The following is a 17,729-nucleotide window of genomic DNA, read 5'->3' on the forward strand; positions in this document are numbered from 1 at the left end:
GATTTGTGAGGCATGTCATGTCAATTCCTGCCTTTTTCCTTTTTTTGTGGGGCAAGACCAAGTTCATTACTCAAAAACCACATGGAGTGGGATACAAATAGGATCATGGGGTTGGAGTAGCCAAACATGTCACCCGTGATCAAGAGAATGTGAGAACTTTGCTAACCTATCATCATCTCGATTGGCAGCGCGGCCTTCAAAAGTGAAGATACAATTGAAGGTTTTGCCCTATTCTTAATCTCACTAATAATTCTACCATAGGGTCCATTGCTACCTTTAGCAATATCATATGCAATTTGCTTTGAGTCTAAAGCAATGATGAAGTTGTTTAGTTGGAGATCCTCGACTAGAGAAAAGGCTTCTCAACGTGCAATGGCTTCTAACGTCGCGACGCCCCTTGTACCATGTATCACCAGGGAAGAACTACCCATAAAATTCCCATGTGCATCCCTACAGACATCAACTGTTGATCACATGACATGGTTTTGTGAAGTGCTTGCATCCACATGGATTTTAGCAAATGCTGGAGGGGGGCCTTCGGGCGAGCAACCCTTGTAGAAACAGCCGGGTACCTGTCATCTTCTTCGATACAATCTCCAAGTCTGCCATGAACCTAACAATAAATTGGAATGTGGCTCATGGACTCTGATACATCTCTTCGTGAATTGCCTTTTTCCGTGCCCACCAAATTGCTCAAATATCCCTCTAGTTTAACAAACTCCACATGTGATAATGAGTCTAACATGGCCAACAACCATTGTTTAGTGCTTGGCTCTGTAGTTTCGCACAAGTGTTCAACTAACTCCCTACCCACAAGAGCCTCATATACATCTTGACATAGAGCATTCCAGTAGTGAATGATCCCATGAGTCCTCGGCGCCAGAAAGTCCACACGTACATGTCGGGGACATTTTTCTATGAGCCCAAACATCCTTTGTGGGCAGGGATTGTCTCGCTAACCTCCACATAAACATCCTTACTTTCCTAGAACAAGAGTTTTCCACAGGAGCTTCCATGATGCAGCGTCACGGTCGGTGCTTGAGGAACCCGCCGTACCATCTATCCACGACCCTCTCAGAAACTTTGTATCTATCATCATTCTGTATGTAGATCTTACCGTGAATTGCCCGTTTTTCTCGAAGTTCCATGCCCAGGTGTCGCTCACATTGCTTGTGCATAGGGGAATCTGTAGTATGGCTGATATGTCTATAGGAAGGAAAGCTTCCTGTAGCTTTGTCAAGTCCCACCTTGCAAACGTATAACATATTAACTGAGATACTAACTCTCATGGGTTACTAGTTCGCCTCGCATATGGCCTCGTCATAACATCTCTAGGGATCCAATTATCAGACCAAATTTTTGTTGAATCACCATTAACAATCCACATGATCAAACCTTGTCTCAATATATCCCTCGAGCTCCTCTCTCACACTCTCTGGGCACCCCTTGCTGAAATAGATCGATGATTTATCATGATTGATCATTTCTCCCGAAGCCTGACAATATGTGTTCAACAATTGGTTAATCTCAGCACTAGCCTTGAAAAACAGCAGGCTGTCATCTGCGAATAATAAGTGGTTTACAGCCGAAGCAGCAACTCTAATTGCACTCAAGTTAAATGACTCGTCAATAGATTTCAAAAGGCATAAAAGGCCCTCTATCAAGAATAGGCATGAAGAAATTGGATCCTCATGTGTTTTTCCTTTTTTTAGACACCCTGTGTTTTCTTACACCTATGTTTTCTCCTTTTTTTCTGAGTAACACCTATGTTTTTCCTTTTTTCTTTTCGAGAATCACTTTTTTTAGGAGAAAGCTAAGCTTTATTGATGATAATCCACATGAAGTGGGATACAATTCCGATCGTGGGGATTAGCCAACCAGACGTGGCGTCCCGGACCGAGGGAAAGAGAATGCTTAGCTAAACTATGGGCCTCGCCATTAACGGCTCGCCCTTTAAAAATAAAACTGCATCTAAAACTAGTAGCTCAAAGTTTTATCTCTGTAATGATGGATCCATAAGGACCTTGATTTTTTTTTCGTATATCTTCCACGATCTGTTTGCAGTCTGAAGAGATTACGAAGTCTTGTACTAGCAAACCTTCCGCAAGGGCCATTGCTTTCCTGCACGCAATTGCTTCAAGAATGACAGGGTCTACCTATCCATCAATCACCAGTGAGGAGCTCCCAAGGTAGTTGCCCTGCTCATCTCGGCATATAGCAGCGGCAAAACCACCCCGGTACCGCCGGACCGCGCCGTCCATGTGAATTTTGGCAAAAACCCGTCGGAGGGGCCTTTGGCCTTGCATGTACCTGGCGAACTGCGTGAATTTTCGAGAATCACCTGTGTTTTTCCTATGCTGCGTTCCAAACAGGTCCTAAGCTTTGCCAGTGACATTAGAAGGCTTTAACTTCGAGCCCACTCTAATGCTAGGCCCAATGACTACTATTGCTCTCCGTTCACAGATCTAATCCGGCCTATACTAAAAAATAATAATCTAACCTTCCGCACTCCTCGCCCATGGCCGCCGCCGCCGCCGCCGCCACGACGTCGTCGTGGCTTCTCTGGAGACCCTTCTCTTCCACTATCTTCACACGGTGCACTAACCCTAGGTTCCTCCGTACCACCCTATGCTTCTCGCACTCTGCCTCCGCCCCCGCCCTCGGCGCCGCCTCTCTACAGCCAACCCCGCCTCCTGCTCCTCCTACAACCTGCTCCAGCGATGGAGGTGGCGGGATGAGGTGGGAGTCTACGCGCAAGAAGAGGGTCGTGCTCCGCGTCGGCTACGTCGGCAGCGAGTACCGAGGTTATATGGGATGCCTTGCTCGTTGGTTTCTATCACTGTGATGCGTGCCGGGTTGGTCTTTGCTTGAGGCATTGATCCAGTGCATTGGTCTTTTTCTTCCAGGTCTTCAGAAGCAGCGAGATCTCAGCGCGGATTCAAGTAATCCCTTTTGTTTTGTTATAGCTTAGTTGATCTATGCGTTTGAGTTGTTGATATGTCAGTTGCTATTTATTTATTTATTTATTTATTGCGATTTGATGCTTGAATTTCAAAAATGCATTTTGGGGAAGTACATGTGTTTCATGTTAGTTGCATCCAATTGTCATCATTCGTTCTCTCTATGGGAACTTGGGATCTCTGCTTGGAATGTGACATATTCTTGCAATAAATAAAGTATGTTATTACCATTAGAGGAAATTGCACAAATACACAACATTTGGGGTTGAGGTAACAAAAAACTACAACTCTAAGGGATTTCAACAAAAAACCACAACTCTAGGACTAATCAGTAACAAAAAACACAAATTACTCCAATTTATCAATTAATGAGAAATATGACGTTCAGGTCTCATGTGTTAACAGCGTGTTTGGCAATATTTGGGAAGGGGAATGGGAGTTTAGATTAGGGAGTTGTATTGAGATTAGACGTGGGAGGAATCATTTTATTCTCTAATCCTCTGTTTGACGCATGATAGGAATTACTCCCTCCGTTCCAAAATAGATGACCCAACTTTGTACTATACAAAGTTGGGTCATCTATTTTGGAATGGAGGGAGTATGTGTTAGCATTTGAGGAGAAATTGTATTCCCTTGTTTGGTTCGTGGGAATTGACGAGAGACTAGACAAGGGAAGTTAACGTAAGTTACGATGAAGGGTTAAGATTGACTCACTAAAACAATTCCCTTTCAACTCCCACACCCTCCCCTGTTTAATGAAACGGTGGGAGTTGGAGTCTCAAGTACCATGCCTATTCCCTTATGAATTCCCAATCTGCCTAACCAAACAATTTTTTTTTCAAGAAAACACAAAGGACCTTTGCGTTTCTTCATTGAAAAGATAGATGTTTAGTTACAATCATCTGAGGACGCACGAAGTACAGCATGATCAGTGCACGTCCCAAGTTTGTGGTAGCAGAAGCAGGAGGCCAGCTGCCCCGGCAGCTGCCCAAGAGCAGGCCTCGTCCTTGATTCTATCGAGAAGCGTATTGATGGATGGTATTGCGTTGTCGAAGACGCAGCTGTTCCTAGGCTTCCAAACCATCCAGGGCACGAGCAGCGCGACGGATTTCAGGGCTTTGTGAAGGATCAGTGGTGTGTTTTCCTTAGCATGCTTCCACCAGTCCATGAGTGAGGGCTCGCGGTTGGGTATTGGGGCTGGGATGCGAAGCCAGGCCAAGACCTCGTGCCATGCTTGGCGAGCGAAGGGGCATTCCAGCAGTAGGTGTCGGATCGTTTCCGGCTCTTGATCGCATAGGAGACAGCGAGGGTGATATTGCAGTCCAGGGTGGGCCAACCTCTCTGCAGTCCAGCAACGGTCCTGGTTGGCCAGCCAGTGAAAGAATTTGACTCTCGGCGGCGCCCAGCTTTTCCAGATAAGTTTCCAGGAGTAGCAGGCGGTCGATTCATGGAATGTGGCCGAGTAACAGGACTGTGCGCAGTAGGTGCCGCTCGCCGTCCATTTCCAGATCAGCTGGTCCGGGGCGGTGGAAGCTCGGTTTGCTGCATGATCTGCCATAGCTTCAGATACTGAGCGATCTCATGCAGGCCTAGGTTGCCGTGGATGTCGTGTGCCCAGGAGTTGCCATTGAGCCCGTCCGCCAGTGTTCTCGCCGTGCGCCGTCGCTTGGGAATGCAGCCGTAGAGATTGGGCAGGAGCTCGCGGACGTTGATCCACCGGTCCTCCCATAGCAGGGCGGTCAGTCCATTCCCGACGACCATGGAAGTGGATGCCCAGAACAGCGCGCGCTCCATGGGCGAGAACTGGAGGTCGAGCCCTTGCAACACTCGCTCGGGATCCGTTCTAGAGAACCATAACCAGCGCAGCTGCAGTGCGAGTCCGGCGCGTACGATGTCGCGCACGCCCAGACCCCCAAGCTCTATGGGGCAGCAGACGCCTAACCAAAAAATAGATTTGAAGTCTCGTACCTCTTCAATTCCCATTCCCTAGCTCTAATTACCCCTAACCAAACGCACTGTAAGTGACTAGACGGACGGCTTGGCTTGAGCCGAGCCAATTATAATATTCAAAGTAAGAAAATCAAAATTTCCAAAAAATCTTAATAAATTGAAAAAACTGAAAAGATTATAGTAAATCAGTCCATCTTCGTTGATCAATCTGGAAAATTTTAAGCCTATTTTACCTGGCCATTTTAAATTTTGGACATTTTCTGTATGAACGTGATGAGTTGACTTATAAAAACTCTCCAAACTTTACAATGGCTAAACAACATAGGCTAAAAATTCCCAGATTGATTAACGAAGATGGCTTGAATTGCTGGAATTGTTTCAGATCTTTTCAAGTTTTTCAAAGAAAAAAACATTTTCAAGGATTTATAATTTTTGTATTTTTTTAACTTTGAATATTATAATTTTTCCAGAGAGCTGAGCTTGGCTTGGCTTGGCTCAGCTCAAGTCAACTCGTCCCTCTAGTCACTTAACAAATGTTGTGTATTTGTGCAATTTCCTCTACCATTAACATGAAATACATTATACATGGCGTCATGCTTTGTTCTGTGGCATTATGGCAAGTTGATTATGAGAGTGATATTGGAAGTATATAACATGAATGCTATTTATGGGTGCACAAGTATAGTTATTCCACCAGGAATTCTATATGTTATTAATCAGATGCCAAAAAAGGGTGATTCTAAGTTGACCCTTGTTTCTATGTCAAGTATCATCATAGAGGATTAGTGAATGCTGATTAAACGTTCTCGTCTTCTTCTGTAGCCATTGAGTCAGTTTTGGAATCTGCCATCTTCAAGGCAGGGGGCATTCTTGAGAGTAATTATGGAAAGTTGCAAAAAGTTGGTTGGGAAAGGAGCAGCCGAACTGATAAAGGGGTAGGACTTGACAGTTTAACCTCTTGGATTTCCTAATTGAGTGAAAAAAATATGTTTACTTTTGGCTAACAATGCTTTTATGCATGCTTAGTATGGACTAATTTCAGGTACATTCACTGGCTACAATGATCTCTCTTAAGATGGAAATCCCTGATCGAGCATGGGAGAAGGATCCTGATGGCATTGCTCTTGCGAACTTTATTAACTCAAATTTACCAGATAATATCAAAGTTTTCAGTATCTTGCCTGCTCAAAGGTACCGGGGATGTTTCTGGTGTCCCATGGTTAACTACTTAACTGTTAGAGTACGTAATGGGCCTAATGGCCTGGGCTGGCGGTATAGCCCGTTAGTCTTAGGGTTAATTAGAGATAAGGGTCGCTTGCTTAGGGGTCAAGTAAGCCTTGCTTGGGAGTCAAGTAACCTCTCTATATAAAGAGAGGAGATGTATCAATCTAATCAAGCAAGAATTAAGAAGGAAATCCCTTTCCTCTTGCCTGGCCGTTGGCAAAAGGCCCCCGGCCGGCCCTCTCGCGCCCTCCTTCTAGCAGCGCCATAACATTAACATATTATGCATAAGTGTATTGATTGAGAATGTGGGGATGCTGCCAGGATCTTATCTCGGTGAACACATGGTGGATGTTTTGTCTTATCAATTTTTCAGAAATGAAAATTTGTGGGGAACCCCTTAATTTGAAAACATATTATGCATAAACAACAACATTTTTCCATGACATGGTCTGCATTTGATCGTAGGAGTTTTGATGTAAGAAGGGAATGCTTGTACCGGGAGTACTTCTATCTTCTGCCTGCTGAAATAATTGGAATTAAAAGCAGTTGTAGCTCTGGAGAAGTGGAGGAGCACTTAATTGAATTCAATAACATACTGAAATGTTTTGAGGTAAATTTTTGATTAAATATGTCTTTTGTATGCTGTGGACTTGTTTGTGCAGAAGAACAGGGTTTGTGAATACTTCGATGAATCATCTGATAACAAACATATGCTGGGGGAGACATATTGATATAACTATATGATGAATAAGACTGACATAAGAGAGAAGATTACACTAGGGATAATCAGATCTGACCTGTTAGTCCACTAAATATGATCTGTACCCTGTCATCTTCCTGAATTTTCTTTGTTGCAGCCTATGATAACAAACACTGACATGGAAAACACCTGAGCAGTGCAAATTAACCATGAAAATCGGGATACTGGGGGTAATAGCATAATTTAGCAGGTTCAGTAGCTTCATTGTGGTCTAGTTTGTTACTTTCTACCTACTTTACCATTGAATGGACTTCAGCGACCAGTTAAACAATTTTAGGTGATCTGCCAGACAAAAATTGAAGTACAAGGTGACATTTCAGGCTGCAGGTGGGAGTGGATTTAAGTGGGACTAATTAGCCCATCCCACTTAAATTGCTTTAGTGGGATCCCATTGGATAGAAAAAATAATAATTGGGTTATCCCACTTAGCCCACCGGGAGCCCACCTTTCCCTATTAGCTAGCCAATCCCGATAGTTTCTCCTCCACTAAGGAATAGAGCGGGTGCTGCAGCGTGAGCCCATCGCCCCTGCCGATCATTCTGGTACTGCAACTTGCTCCCACCGCCACCGTCGATCAAGCTGCCGCCGCCGCACCCCCTGCTACTTCCTCTTGGCACCACGCCGCAAGGTGTAGCAGGTAGCTTCTTGGCCATAGCAAGCGAGTCGCCGACCATCCATGAGATGTGGCGGATGTTAGGCACCATGTAGTGGCCGGCGGCGGCGCACCTCGCCGTCCTTCTGGTACAAGAAGCCCTTCAGGCAGGTCTACTGATTGGTGATGTCTGCTGAGAGGACCGCCATGGCGTGTTCCATGGTCGGCTGCTGGCCGCGGAGGGCGACTGCAGGTCGGATGTGCTGGAAACGAGGTCGTCCATGCCTCCATGGTGGTCTCCAGGATACTCGATAACTTTGGATTGTGATTGCATTACATCTGAATTAGAGAGTACAGGCTGTACGTGCTAACTGAAGATTAGAGGTGGTGCGAGTCCTGGGGAGATTGTGGACAGGTGCGGCTTGACTGAGTCTTCAGTCTAATATCCATGTAGCCAGAGACAGCGACGTGGTCGCACGCGCTGACGGACCTCCCGTGAAAGCTAAATTAGTGTGTACTACTCCGTATGTTTCAGTCGTGCTTGCATTTGCTAAGTGGAGTCCCACTTGTTCCCACCTAATTTCTGTACGTTCTACCGGGATCTCTGGTTATTTCCACTTAATGTAATGGGATCAAGTGGGCTCAAGGTGGGACGCCCATGTATAATCCCACTTGCAGCCTGAGTGACATTAATAAAGCTGAACAACCGAGGACGTTTTGTTCAATGTAATCTTCGGTTATACAGTTTCCAGAATTAATATAAATCTGTAAATGACCTGCCCAACCAGGTCCAGGTGATATTTCCACATTTCACATTCCCCTCCCTGTCTAAGACAAATCATGCATATAACCCCAAGTGCAGGTATTTCTATGGGTCATTGCTGGATAAATTTTTGCCATGCGAATGATTACCATTTTTGTACAGCACATTTAAGGCAGATATGATCAGATAACAATTTTACCCATTCACTTTTCATTCAATTGTTTCTGCACAAGCTTCATTATACTGTTCCTACTTGCAGGGAAACCACCCATTTCATAATTACACTGCTCGTGCGAAGTATAGAAAAGTTCTAGCTGGAGCACACCGAAGGGCCAAAGAAACAAGCACAACAGCGCATTCCATCCCCTCCGAAATGGTTGCGGACAAAAGCACTTCTGGAGATGGAACCACTTCTGATATAGATGAGGAATACTTAAACTCTCCATCAATACTTGATTCTAGTGCACCAGAAGATAATTGTAATATGGATAATCCTGAACTTCCTGAGAGTCATGTGCAAATTCAAGCTAGATGGCTCCATGAGCCTAATGACAATGACAGACTAAGTGCATCACACTTCAGAGATATCCTCACCTGCTCATGTGGAGAGTTGCGGAGTTCATCAGGAGTTCAATTTGTGGAACTGATGATATGTGGAGCATCTTTTATGCTACATCAGGTATGCAGAGTCTATGAAGAAATACTCATCAATGAAAGCTAAATTCACAAGATGATGTTAATGTTTTTATAGACTTTCTTTCTAGGCTTAGTTATTTTTCTGTGTTGTCAATTGAATGGTATATTGGTAACAAAAATGCTAGACTTACGTGTTAAGCTTCATGCACTAGCCAACGCAACCAAAAGTCCGAACTGATGGAAAGGGCTAGTGCAATCCACATATACTGTAACACCCCCTCTCACGTGTGACGGGAAAGACAAGTCAACACGTGCAACCGGAAGAGAGCGACGGCGCGCGAAACTCACGTATGACTCAAGAGGCCTATACGTGGACACAAAGGGGGGCATCGGCAATTTTTAGATAAATTGCACAAACCAGGACTTGAACTCAAGACCTTAGCTCTGATACCATGTTAAGCTTCATGCACTAGCCAACGCAACCAAAAGTCCGAACTGATGGAAAGGGCTAGTGCAATCCACATATACTGTAACATTACGAACGATTTATATGTAAACTTATGGACTCCCTCGTCTCCTAATCAAAACTGCCCCCCCCTCTGAATTTTAGGGGGTGGGCCCCGTGCCCCCCATTAATATCCAATGAAGGGCGGCCCCTTCACCCCGTAATTACTTGTAGATGTAGCAAAGCTCTATTGGTAATGCCCATTGCCTAATCCCTCTTCACTAACTAGCTCTCTTTTTTTTTTGAGTGGTACTAACTAGCTCTCTCTAAGTTGGATATGTGGTTACTAAACAGTATTCCCTTCGTTCACAAATATAAGATCTTCTAACTTTTTTCTGAATCGGATGTATATAGGCACATTTTAGTGTGTTTGTTCACTCATATCAGTGCGTGTATACTGTATAGTGACTATAGTCCATATTGAAATATCCAAAACATCTTATATTTGTGAACGGAGGGAGTAGTATTCAGCATTTAGTGTCAATAAACTAGTCCTTTGTTAAATGTATGCATAACTAGTAGACTAGCTTAGTTCAGGTTTTAGGATGTAGAATTCATTGCTGATATACTAAACTAGCATGATGTTTGAGATGAATGTTTATCCTAACAGTAGAAGTATTATGCATACAGATCTCTGACTTTTCAGTGATGCTATTCCTTTTCTTGACCTCAGATCCGGAAAATGGTTGGTACCGCGGTGGCAGTGAAGCGTGGATTACTACCCAAAGATATTATAGAACTTTCGCTTGCAAAGTTTTCTCGCATCGTTTTACCAATCGCCCCATCCGAAGTTCTGATCCTCAGAGATAACAGTTTCTGCACAAGGAACAAGTACGGGAGTATTGTTCGGCCTGGCATCCAGTCAATTAATGAATCTGAAGAAATCAAGAAGGGTGTAATGGAATTCTACAAGGCGGCTCTTGTGCCTGAGCTAGCAAAATTCCTGGATGCATCCCTTCCTCCGTGGCAAGAATGGGTGGAGAACTTGGACCACTTCACCAGCATACCAGATCCTCAGCTGGATGAAGTTAGGACAGCTTATAGAGCATGGAAAGACGATTACGACCGGGTAAAAATGGCTCGAAAGAATACTGGCAGTGGCTAATTTGTCTTTATCAAGCTGATGACGAAGTGGATGAGGAACCAAACCACACACCCTTAAGTAATGTTTTTCTCAGGCAATCCTCCATACAGGAGCAATACTTTTTTGGGAGGCAATGCCGTTTATCTAACACTGTGAGAGCCTGAGCCATTCATTGACCAGACTAGGAAAACCTGCAGACTGTAAGTGTTGAATTTTTTGCTCCCCTTTCATCAAACTTGCCAAAAGTATTTTGATGCAATATCAAGGATTGGATTTGATTTGATTGAGTGCCTAGTTTTGTTCCCTCCTTACAAGTACAACCTCTGTTACGTCTTATATTTAGGAACAGAGGTTGTAGTATATAATTGTTTGTTTTACTATGGCGATGAAAAGTAGGGGTATTCATTAACCATTTTCAGCGGCCATTACCAATATGCAGTTTTCGTTGGTTGTCTTGATTTCATATAACCAGTCACCTATATACTATGTTAGTCGTTTACAAACATTATAATTTACGGTACATTTGGCCGTTGATTTGAAGCCTGATCCATGGCCATGGGTGAAGCGAGCGTCACATCATGAGTGGTGAGTCATGCATCCCGCCCGGGGCATGACCTGCTCAGAGTTTGAGTGCCCTGATTGTCGCCTCGTGAGCAACAGCACCCTTTATGTGTCCAAGGCTGGAACAGAGGCTACGGGCCAGGGGAGCACACACCCTGTATGTGTCCGTCCAAGGCCGCTGGAACAGAGGCTAGGGGCCAGGGGAGGTAGGATAGGGCCCGAGTCCGAGCCCGACGACGACAAGGGCGATGGCAGGGCCACACGTACATGGAGCCACGCGAAAATCCCTCTCGTGAGGCATAAGGGCGCCGGACTGGCTGCCAGTGCCAGTGCCGGTGCCGGACGGACAGACAGATAGACAGGGGAAGCCAACACAACACAAACACATGACATGACAAATGCGCGCCCGGAGGCGGTCTCTGGCTACGCTCTGGACGCCGGAGCTGGAAACTGTTACACTCATGCCCAGCTGGGCCTGGTAAATACTGATGCAGGTCAGGGCGTCGCGTGAAGGAGTACGTACGTACTCCCTTCTGTCCTTTTTACTCTGTATATTAGGTTTGTCTGAAGTCAATCTCATCCAACTTTGACCAAGTTTATATAAAAAATTATAGACATTCACATAACAACACCAATATCATTAGATTCATCTTGGAATATATTTTCATATTATATTTATTAGATATTATAGATGTTAATAATTTCTAATATAAATTTGGTTAAACTTAGCAAAGTTTGACTTTCGGCAAATCCAATGTGTAGAGTAAAAAAGACCGGAGGGAGTATTAGCCAACGCACCAAGACAGCGGCCCTTGTGCTCCCTCCTCCTCGCCCCAATGCCATTGCCATCGGCCGACCTCACCCTCTCTACCTATCGTTGCCTTGGCATGCAGGTGTGAGGGTGACCGCGGGTTAAATCAATCAGCATGCACGGCCGGGCCTTCTCTCATTCGCTGCTTTCCTCTGTTTTTGGAACCTCGCCTTTTGCCCTTCCTCTTTTATTCAAACTATCTTGAGGGTTGCACACCTACTGTTGCTTACTATTCTACTCCTACTTGTGAAGCCATTGGGCTCCCTCCATATTCGTCTGCTTTCAGTCACTACAGATTAGATTCGGAGCCTAGCTAGCTAGAGCTTTATTATCTTTTTTTTTCCCGGATAAGAGCTTTATTATCCATGCAACAACTGTTGTGCTCGTGCATCGCATGCATGCGTCGTCAGGCCCTGATGCATGATCTCATCAGGTTCATGGATGGAGGTGGACATGTACATCCTGCATTTTTTTTTGAGAAAGAGTACATATATGATACGTACGACACAAGGCTCCAACCGTTTAGCTCTTAGCTTCCAGACCTCACAGCACATGCATGTGTTACATGATCAAGGCCTTAATCATGATGCATGCTTGGTCATATTATGCCCCGCCTTGCATGCATCATGACTAACAACATTACTCGATCGAGAATAGGCACCTCATCATTCATCCATCACCGGTAGACGAACAAGGAAGGAACGGTAGGGAGATATATGATATATATAGAGAGAGGGAGAATCAATAGACCAGATTAACCAATACTATATGTTATTGAGATGCTTGACGGTCGAGGGCGAGGGCGAGGATCTGCTAGCTTGCGCTATGTTTGCTTGTTGCCGCCGCCGCCGCTGTGCGAGGAGCAGGCCCGCAGCACGGCCTGCTTCACGACGTGCTCATCCACGTTCTCCACCAGGTTCTGCACGTTTGCATAGATAGAGTGGAAATCATCATCTGGCTTACATATATACAGTAGCTAATTTATTTTCTTCTTTTGGTCAGTCCGTATCATATATCAACAAAATATAAGACGTTTCTGTAGGCTAGTTATATATTTTGGTACATAGCGTATTAGCTTGTTGTTACCTCCCCTCCTATGGCTTCTAGGCGGAAAGTATCCGCGCAAGTGGCCGTGGCTTGGAGGACGCTGAGGCCCAACTCGTCGAAGGCCTCCAGGATGGAAACCAGAAGCCCCGGGCAGCTCTTGTCTGACAACACATTGACGAGGAACGACCCGTGTCCTAGGGTTTCAACGTTCACCTGCATGCGGGTACGTACCAGATCGATATAAATGCAGGGAGGGTTTTGGAAGCTTTATGCATGTGTGTAGGAGCGGTCCTACATCTACATATGTATGTGTGTAGTGTATTACTGTTTCAATCCAAATCTCCCTGCCTTGTGTTAGCATGTGTGCTACTCTTTTACTCCCTCTGTAAAGAAAGAAATATAAGAGCGTTTAGATCACTACTTTTTAGTGATCTAAACACTCTTTATATTTCTTTACTCCCTCTTTACGGAGTATATAAGAAACAAATCAAGCATTCATGCGTACGTACCGTCGGGTAGGTGGTCTGTCTGCTGCACGAGTCTTGCGCCGCGCAAGCGATCTCCTGATTCAGCATCACCACCTTCTGCTTCAGCTCCTTGATGTACTTGGAGGCGTCCATGATTATGGACGTGTTGCTCAGCTGCAGCCACGCATCACATCCATCTACTTAATTAAGTTGCCCAGAAAGAAAGAGCTAGCTAGCAGGCATGATGAAGATCGCACAACCAGCTCCTAGGCGAAAAAGGCATATACATATGTGGAGATTGCACAACTGGGACGGAAATTGAGAAACTAAGGGGAGGGGATGGATCAATTACAGCATGGGAGTGGGTGAGAGAGCGAAGGAGTTGCAGCTTCTCCTGCAGAGCTGCCGCTTTCTTGCGCTCCCTCGACATCATCTCTCTCTCGCACCGCAGCACAATCTCCCAGTAGAAGCGGGGCGAGAGAGACAGCAGAGAGGAAGAGAGAGTTTGTGGCTTAAGAGCATTGAACACCGAGAAAGGCGAGAAGGCTGGAGCTCCCTCTCCATATCTATATAGTGGTATCCCCGGTGGTCACTCACGTGACCTTCTGATTTCCATATTTACTTCTATTCCAGATTACTTGTTTTAAATTTGTCTAGATACACATGTAGCTAACCCTAAAACATATCTAGACACATTTGTATCTAAACAAATGTAGAACATAAGTAATTTGAAACAAAGGAAGTATGAATTATTGTTGCTATCTTCTCAATTCTCTTACTTAATACTTCCTCCGCCTAGAATATAAAATCATTTTGCAAGATATTACAGGGCGGAGGAAGTAATATCAAAAACATGTAGCCATCTCACGATAGCCGCGCTCTCATGTTTTCATGTTCAGTTTCATTAAAACGCTAAAAAGTGTTTTTTCTTTTCTTAAAAAAGGTGTAAGACTCCGGTCTCTACATCTAGGCAGTGGCGGAGCCAGGGGGACCAGCAGGGCCCTGCCCCCCCCCCCCCCCCCCCCCCCCCCCTCTAATATCTCTGATTTGTTATAGTTTGAAGATGAATAGTGCAGAAATTAGGAAAAAAGACACATGCATAAATATAGTTTGGCCCCTCCAATCAAAATCTTGTGTCATTTAGCCTCCCTAATCTTAATTTCCTGGCTCTGCCACTGCATCTGGAAAATGCATGCAGCCATTTTACTAATTATTCATAAAAACCTTACAAAGTAATACGTACATTTGAAGCTGTCATCTTGACAACATATGTCGCTACTCCTATCCACTCGATGAAGGAGTGTCGATAGTCCAAGCTGAATACCAAACAAATCTCTCACCACAGTCTAACATCTAAAACCGGAGGCCCCAACCAAGTCACATTGTCAGATCTGGGACACATAACACTCCGACGCACTCTCAGAAGTCGCCACCGCCATCTTTCACCGATCCATATTCAAAGTTGTACTGACGCATCGACCTTGTCAGGCCTAGTTGTCATCGACGTCATCACGACGCCAGACAATGCCACCATCCTGTGCTCGTCCATCATCACGCGCCCACCGCCGAGACCCCGTTGCTCCAAGCCGCCAAGACCCACCATTGTCGACGTGCCAGATGCCACGCCGCTCCTTCTTTGCAAACACACAAGCTGCCACTGTCCCATCCCCTGTATGTGCAGTTCCTCTAACCGAGCACCGGAACGCCCCGGGGGGCGCCTCCAAGAAGTGCATGACACACACAATGCCGCCACTAAAAAGTTGAATGCCACTTATTTCATTCTTGAACTTTTAACAGAAAAGCGTGAAAAACATATATAATTGTTTTTCTTTTGGTTGGCACGAGGTTGCCGACATGAAGATTACCCTTTTTTGGGGCAAATGAGGGTTTTAATGTTTCATAACATCTGATACAAGCATAACAAGTTCACACTCTACTTGTGCATAGGTATAGGATGTACACAACCGACAACACACACGCACTAATGGAGGCAAAATACATAGCCACACATGACTAATATAGTTGGCCGTCTGCTCCAAGCGTAGACACAACCATAAGCATCGGTCAGGATTCCTGTTGCTAAAGAATATATCACGAATAACGCCACCATGTACACTGATAGATGCTGCAGCCGAGATGAGTTTTATTATTAAAAAGGACTCTTATAACTACCAAACGTTTAGATTTTAACAATAGGCAAGAACGATCCTTACTTCATTCTAATTATATACATTCATGCATTAAAATGATTAATTTTCCTTTCACGTGCACCCCTCTATCTAATTACATACATATATGCACTAGAGGACGAAAAGCTGATGTCATCCCAAATTCTTTCTTTTTTCAAACTTCAACATGTTTTGTAGCTCAAACCGTCGCTCTGTTTGAAAAACTGTCTTCACAAAAAAAATCGTCTCGACGAGATCTTCGAAACTAGATCCCATGATGGTATGTTTTGATAAAAAATATTTTGGACTAAAAGTTACCACATCTAGACTACATAAGTTATCACGTATGTCATACATAAGTTACCGTGTCATTTACACAAAAGTTTTCGAGGTATGTTTTCAATAAACTTTTATCTCAGGGTCAAAAAGTGATTATGACGTTTGCAGTGAGTTATCAACTTTGTTGTGTATATTACCATGTTACACAAAAGTTATCGGAATATGAGAAATTAAAGTAAGCACGCTATTCTAAATCGAAGTAAAGTCAAACTTTCTATTTTTCAACAGTTTTCATTTCATTGGTCAAAAAATCATCGCGATATTTGTATATGAGTTATTAGCTCTCATGTGTGTGTATTATCATGTTGTTTACACATGAGTTATTGGGAAGTATTTTTTATCAAATTTTTTCCTTGGTCAGAAAGTTACCATGTCTGGATTAGGTAAGTTATCAGCTATGTTGTATGTATATTACCATGTTATTTACAGACAAGTTATCAGGGCATGTTTTCAACAAACTTTTATCTCGGGGTCAAAAGTTATCATGGGTGTAGTGAGTTATCAACTTTACTGTGTGTACAATACCGTGCTATTTGCACACAAAGTACCCCCCCCGGTTCACCTAAGTATAGGGTATGCAATGGTTCTATTACCATGATATTCACGGTTATCATGGTGTTTGAACCTAAGTTATCAGGACCAGGAACTTATATTATCATGCTATTTACCCTAAAAAGTTATGAGAGTATGTTTTCAACAAAAATTTTTTCATGGGTCAAAATTATCGTGGTGTTTGCACCTAAGTTATCAGGTCTGGGAGCCTATATTACCATGTATTTATACAAATGCTACCGGAGTATGTTTCCAAACAACTTTTTTACATGGGTCACAGTTATTGCGGTGTTTGTATCTAAGTTATCATGTTCGGGAGCGTATATTATCATGTTATTTACACGAGAAAATATCAGTGGTATGTTTCAAAATAAACACGGGTCAAAGTTATCGTGCTGTTTGTATCTAAGTTATCAAGACTGGGAGCCTATATTATCATGATATTTACACAAAAAGTTATCAGAGTATGTTTTCAACAACAACAAAATCATGGATCAAAGTTATCGTAGTGTTTTTACCTAAGTTATCATGTCCGGGAGTCTACATTACCATGTTATTTATGTTGTACTCCCTCCGTCCCATAATGTAAGACGTTTCTTGACACTACTGCTACCTCTTGAGCACTGCGTTGGTTTTCCCCCGAAGAGGAAGGGATGATGCAGCAAAGTAGCGTAAGTATTTCCCTCAGTTTTTGAGAACCAAGGTATCAATGCAGTAGGAGGCTACGCGCGAGTCCCTCGCACCTGCACAAAACAAGTAAATCCTCGCAACCAATGCAAATAGGGGTTGTCAATCCCTATAGGGCCACTTACGGGAGTGAGATCTGATAGATATGATAAGATAATATTTTTGAAATTTTTATGATAAAAGATGCAAAGTAAAATAAAGGCAAAGTAAATAGCGAAGGAAATAACTAAGTAGTAGGAGATCAATATGATAAAGATAGACCTGGGGGCCATAGGTTTCACTAGTGGTTTCTCTCGAGAGCATAAGTATTCTACGATGGGTGAACAAATTACTGTTGACCAACTGACAGAATTGAGCATAGTTATGAGAATATCTAGGTATGATCATGTATATAGGCATCACGTCCGAGACAAGTAGACTGACTCCTTCCTGCATCTACTACTATTACTCCACTTATCGACCGCTATCCAGCATGCATCTAGTATTAAATTAAAAACAGAGTAACGCCTTAAGCAAGATGACATAATGTAGAGGGATAGACTCATGCAATATGAAGAAAACCCCATCTTGTTATCCTCGATGGCAACAATACAATACGTGCCTTGTTGCCCTTACTGTCACTG

At 43.8% G+C, this 17,729-nt stretch overlaps 2 protein-coding genes across 3 annotated transcripts; one reads left to right on the forward strand and one right to left on the reverse strand.

The window, feature by feature from the left end:
• Positions 1–2,305: 2,305 nt before the first annotated feature.
• LOC123085811 (putative tRNA pseudouridine synthase) lies at positions 2,306–10,761 on the forward strand. Of its 2 annotated transcripts, XM_044507522.1 has the most exons (7): positions 2,323–2,804; positions 2,907–2,942; positions 5,733–5,845; positions 5,953–6,101; positions 6,600–6,744; positions 8,509–8,928; positions 10,064–10,761. In XM_044507522.1, exons 1-7 carry the CDS (start codon positions 2,519–2,521, stop codon positions 10,493–10,495), a joined length of 1,581 nt encoding a protein of 526 aa, XP_044363457.1. In that variant the 5' UTR covers positions 2,323–2,518; the 3' UTR covers positions 10,496–10,761. The 2 variants fall into 2 exon arrangements, with proteins under 2 accessions (XP_044363458.1, XP_044363457.1); XM_044507523.1 differs by lacking the exons at positions 5,953–6,101; positions 6,600–6,744 and having other exon boundaries at positions 2,306–2,804.
• Positions 10,762–12,346: 1,585 nt separating this feature from the next.
• On the reverse strand, positions 12,347–13,909 carry LOC123085812 (uncharacterized). The gene is made up of 4 exons (XM_044507524.1): positions 13,713–13,909; positions 13,403–13,534; positions 12,933–13,106; positions 12,347–12,765 (listed from the first exon to the last, which is right to left on the reverse strand). The coding sequence occupies exons 1-4, from the start codon at positions 13,791–13,793 to the stop codon at positions 12,670–12,672; spliced, it is 483 nt and encodes a 160-aa protein (XP_044363459.1). The 5' UTR covers positions 13,794–13,909; the 3' UTR covers positions 12,347–12,669.
• Between the last annotated feature and the right edge of the window lie 3,820 nt (positions 13,910–17,729).

This window comes from Triticum aestivum, chromosome 4A (genome assembly GCF_018294505.1).
Source record: "Triticum aestivum cultivar Chinese Spring chromosome 4A, IWGSC CS RefSeq v2.1, whole genome shotgun sequence".
Taxonomy (NCBI): Eukaryota; Viridiplantae; Streptophyta; class Magnoliopsida; order Poales; family Poaceae; genus Triticum; species Triticum aestivum.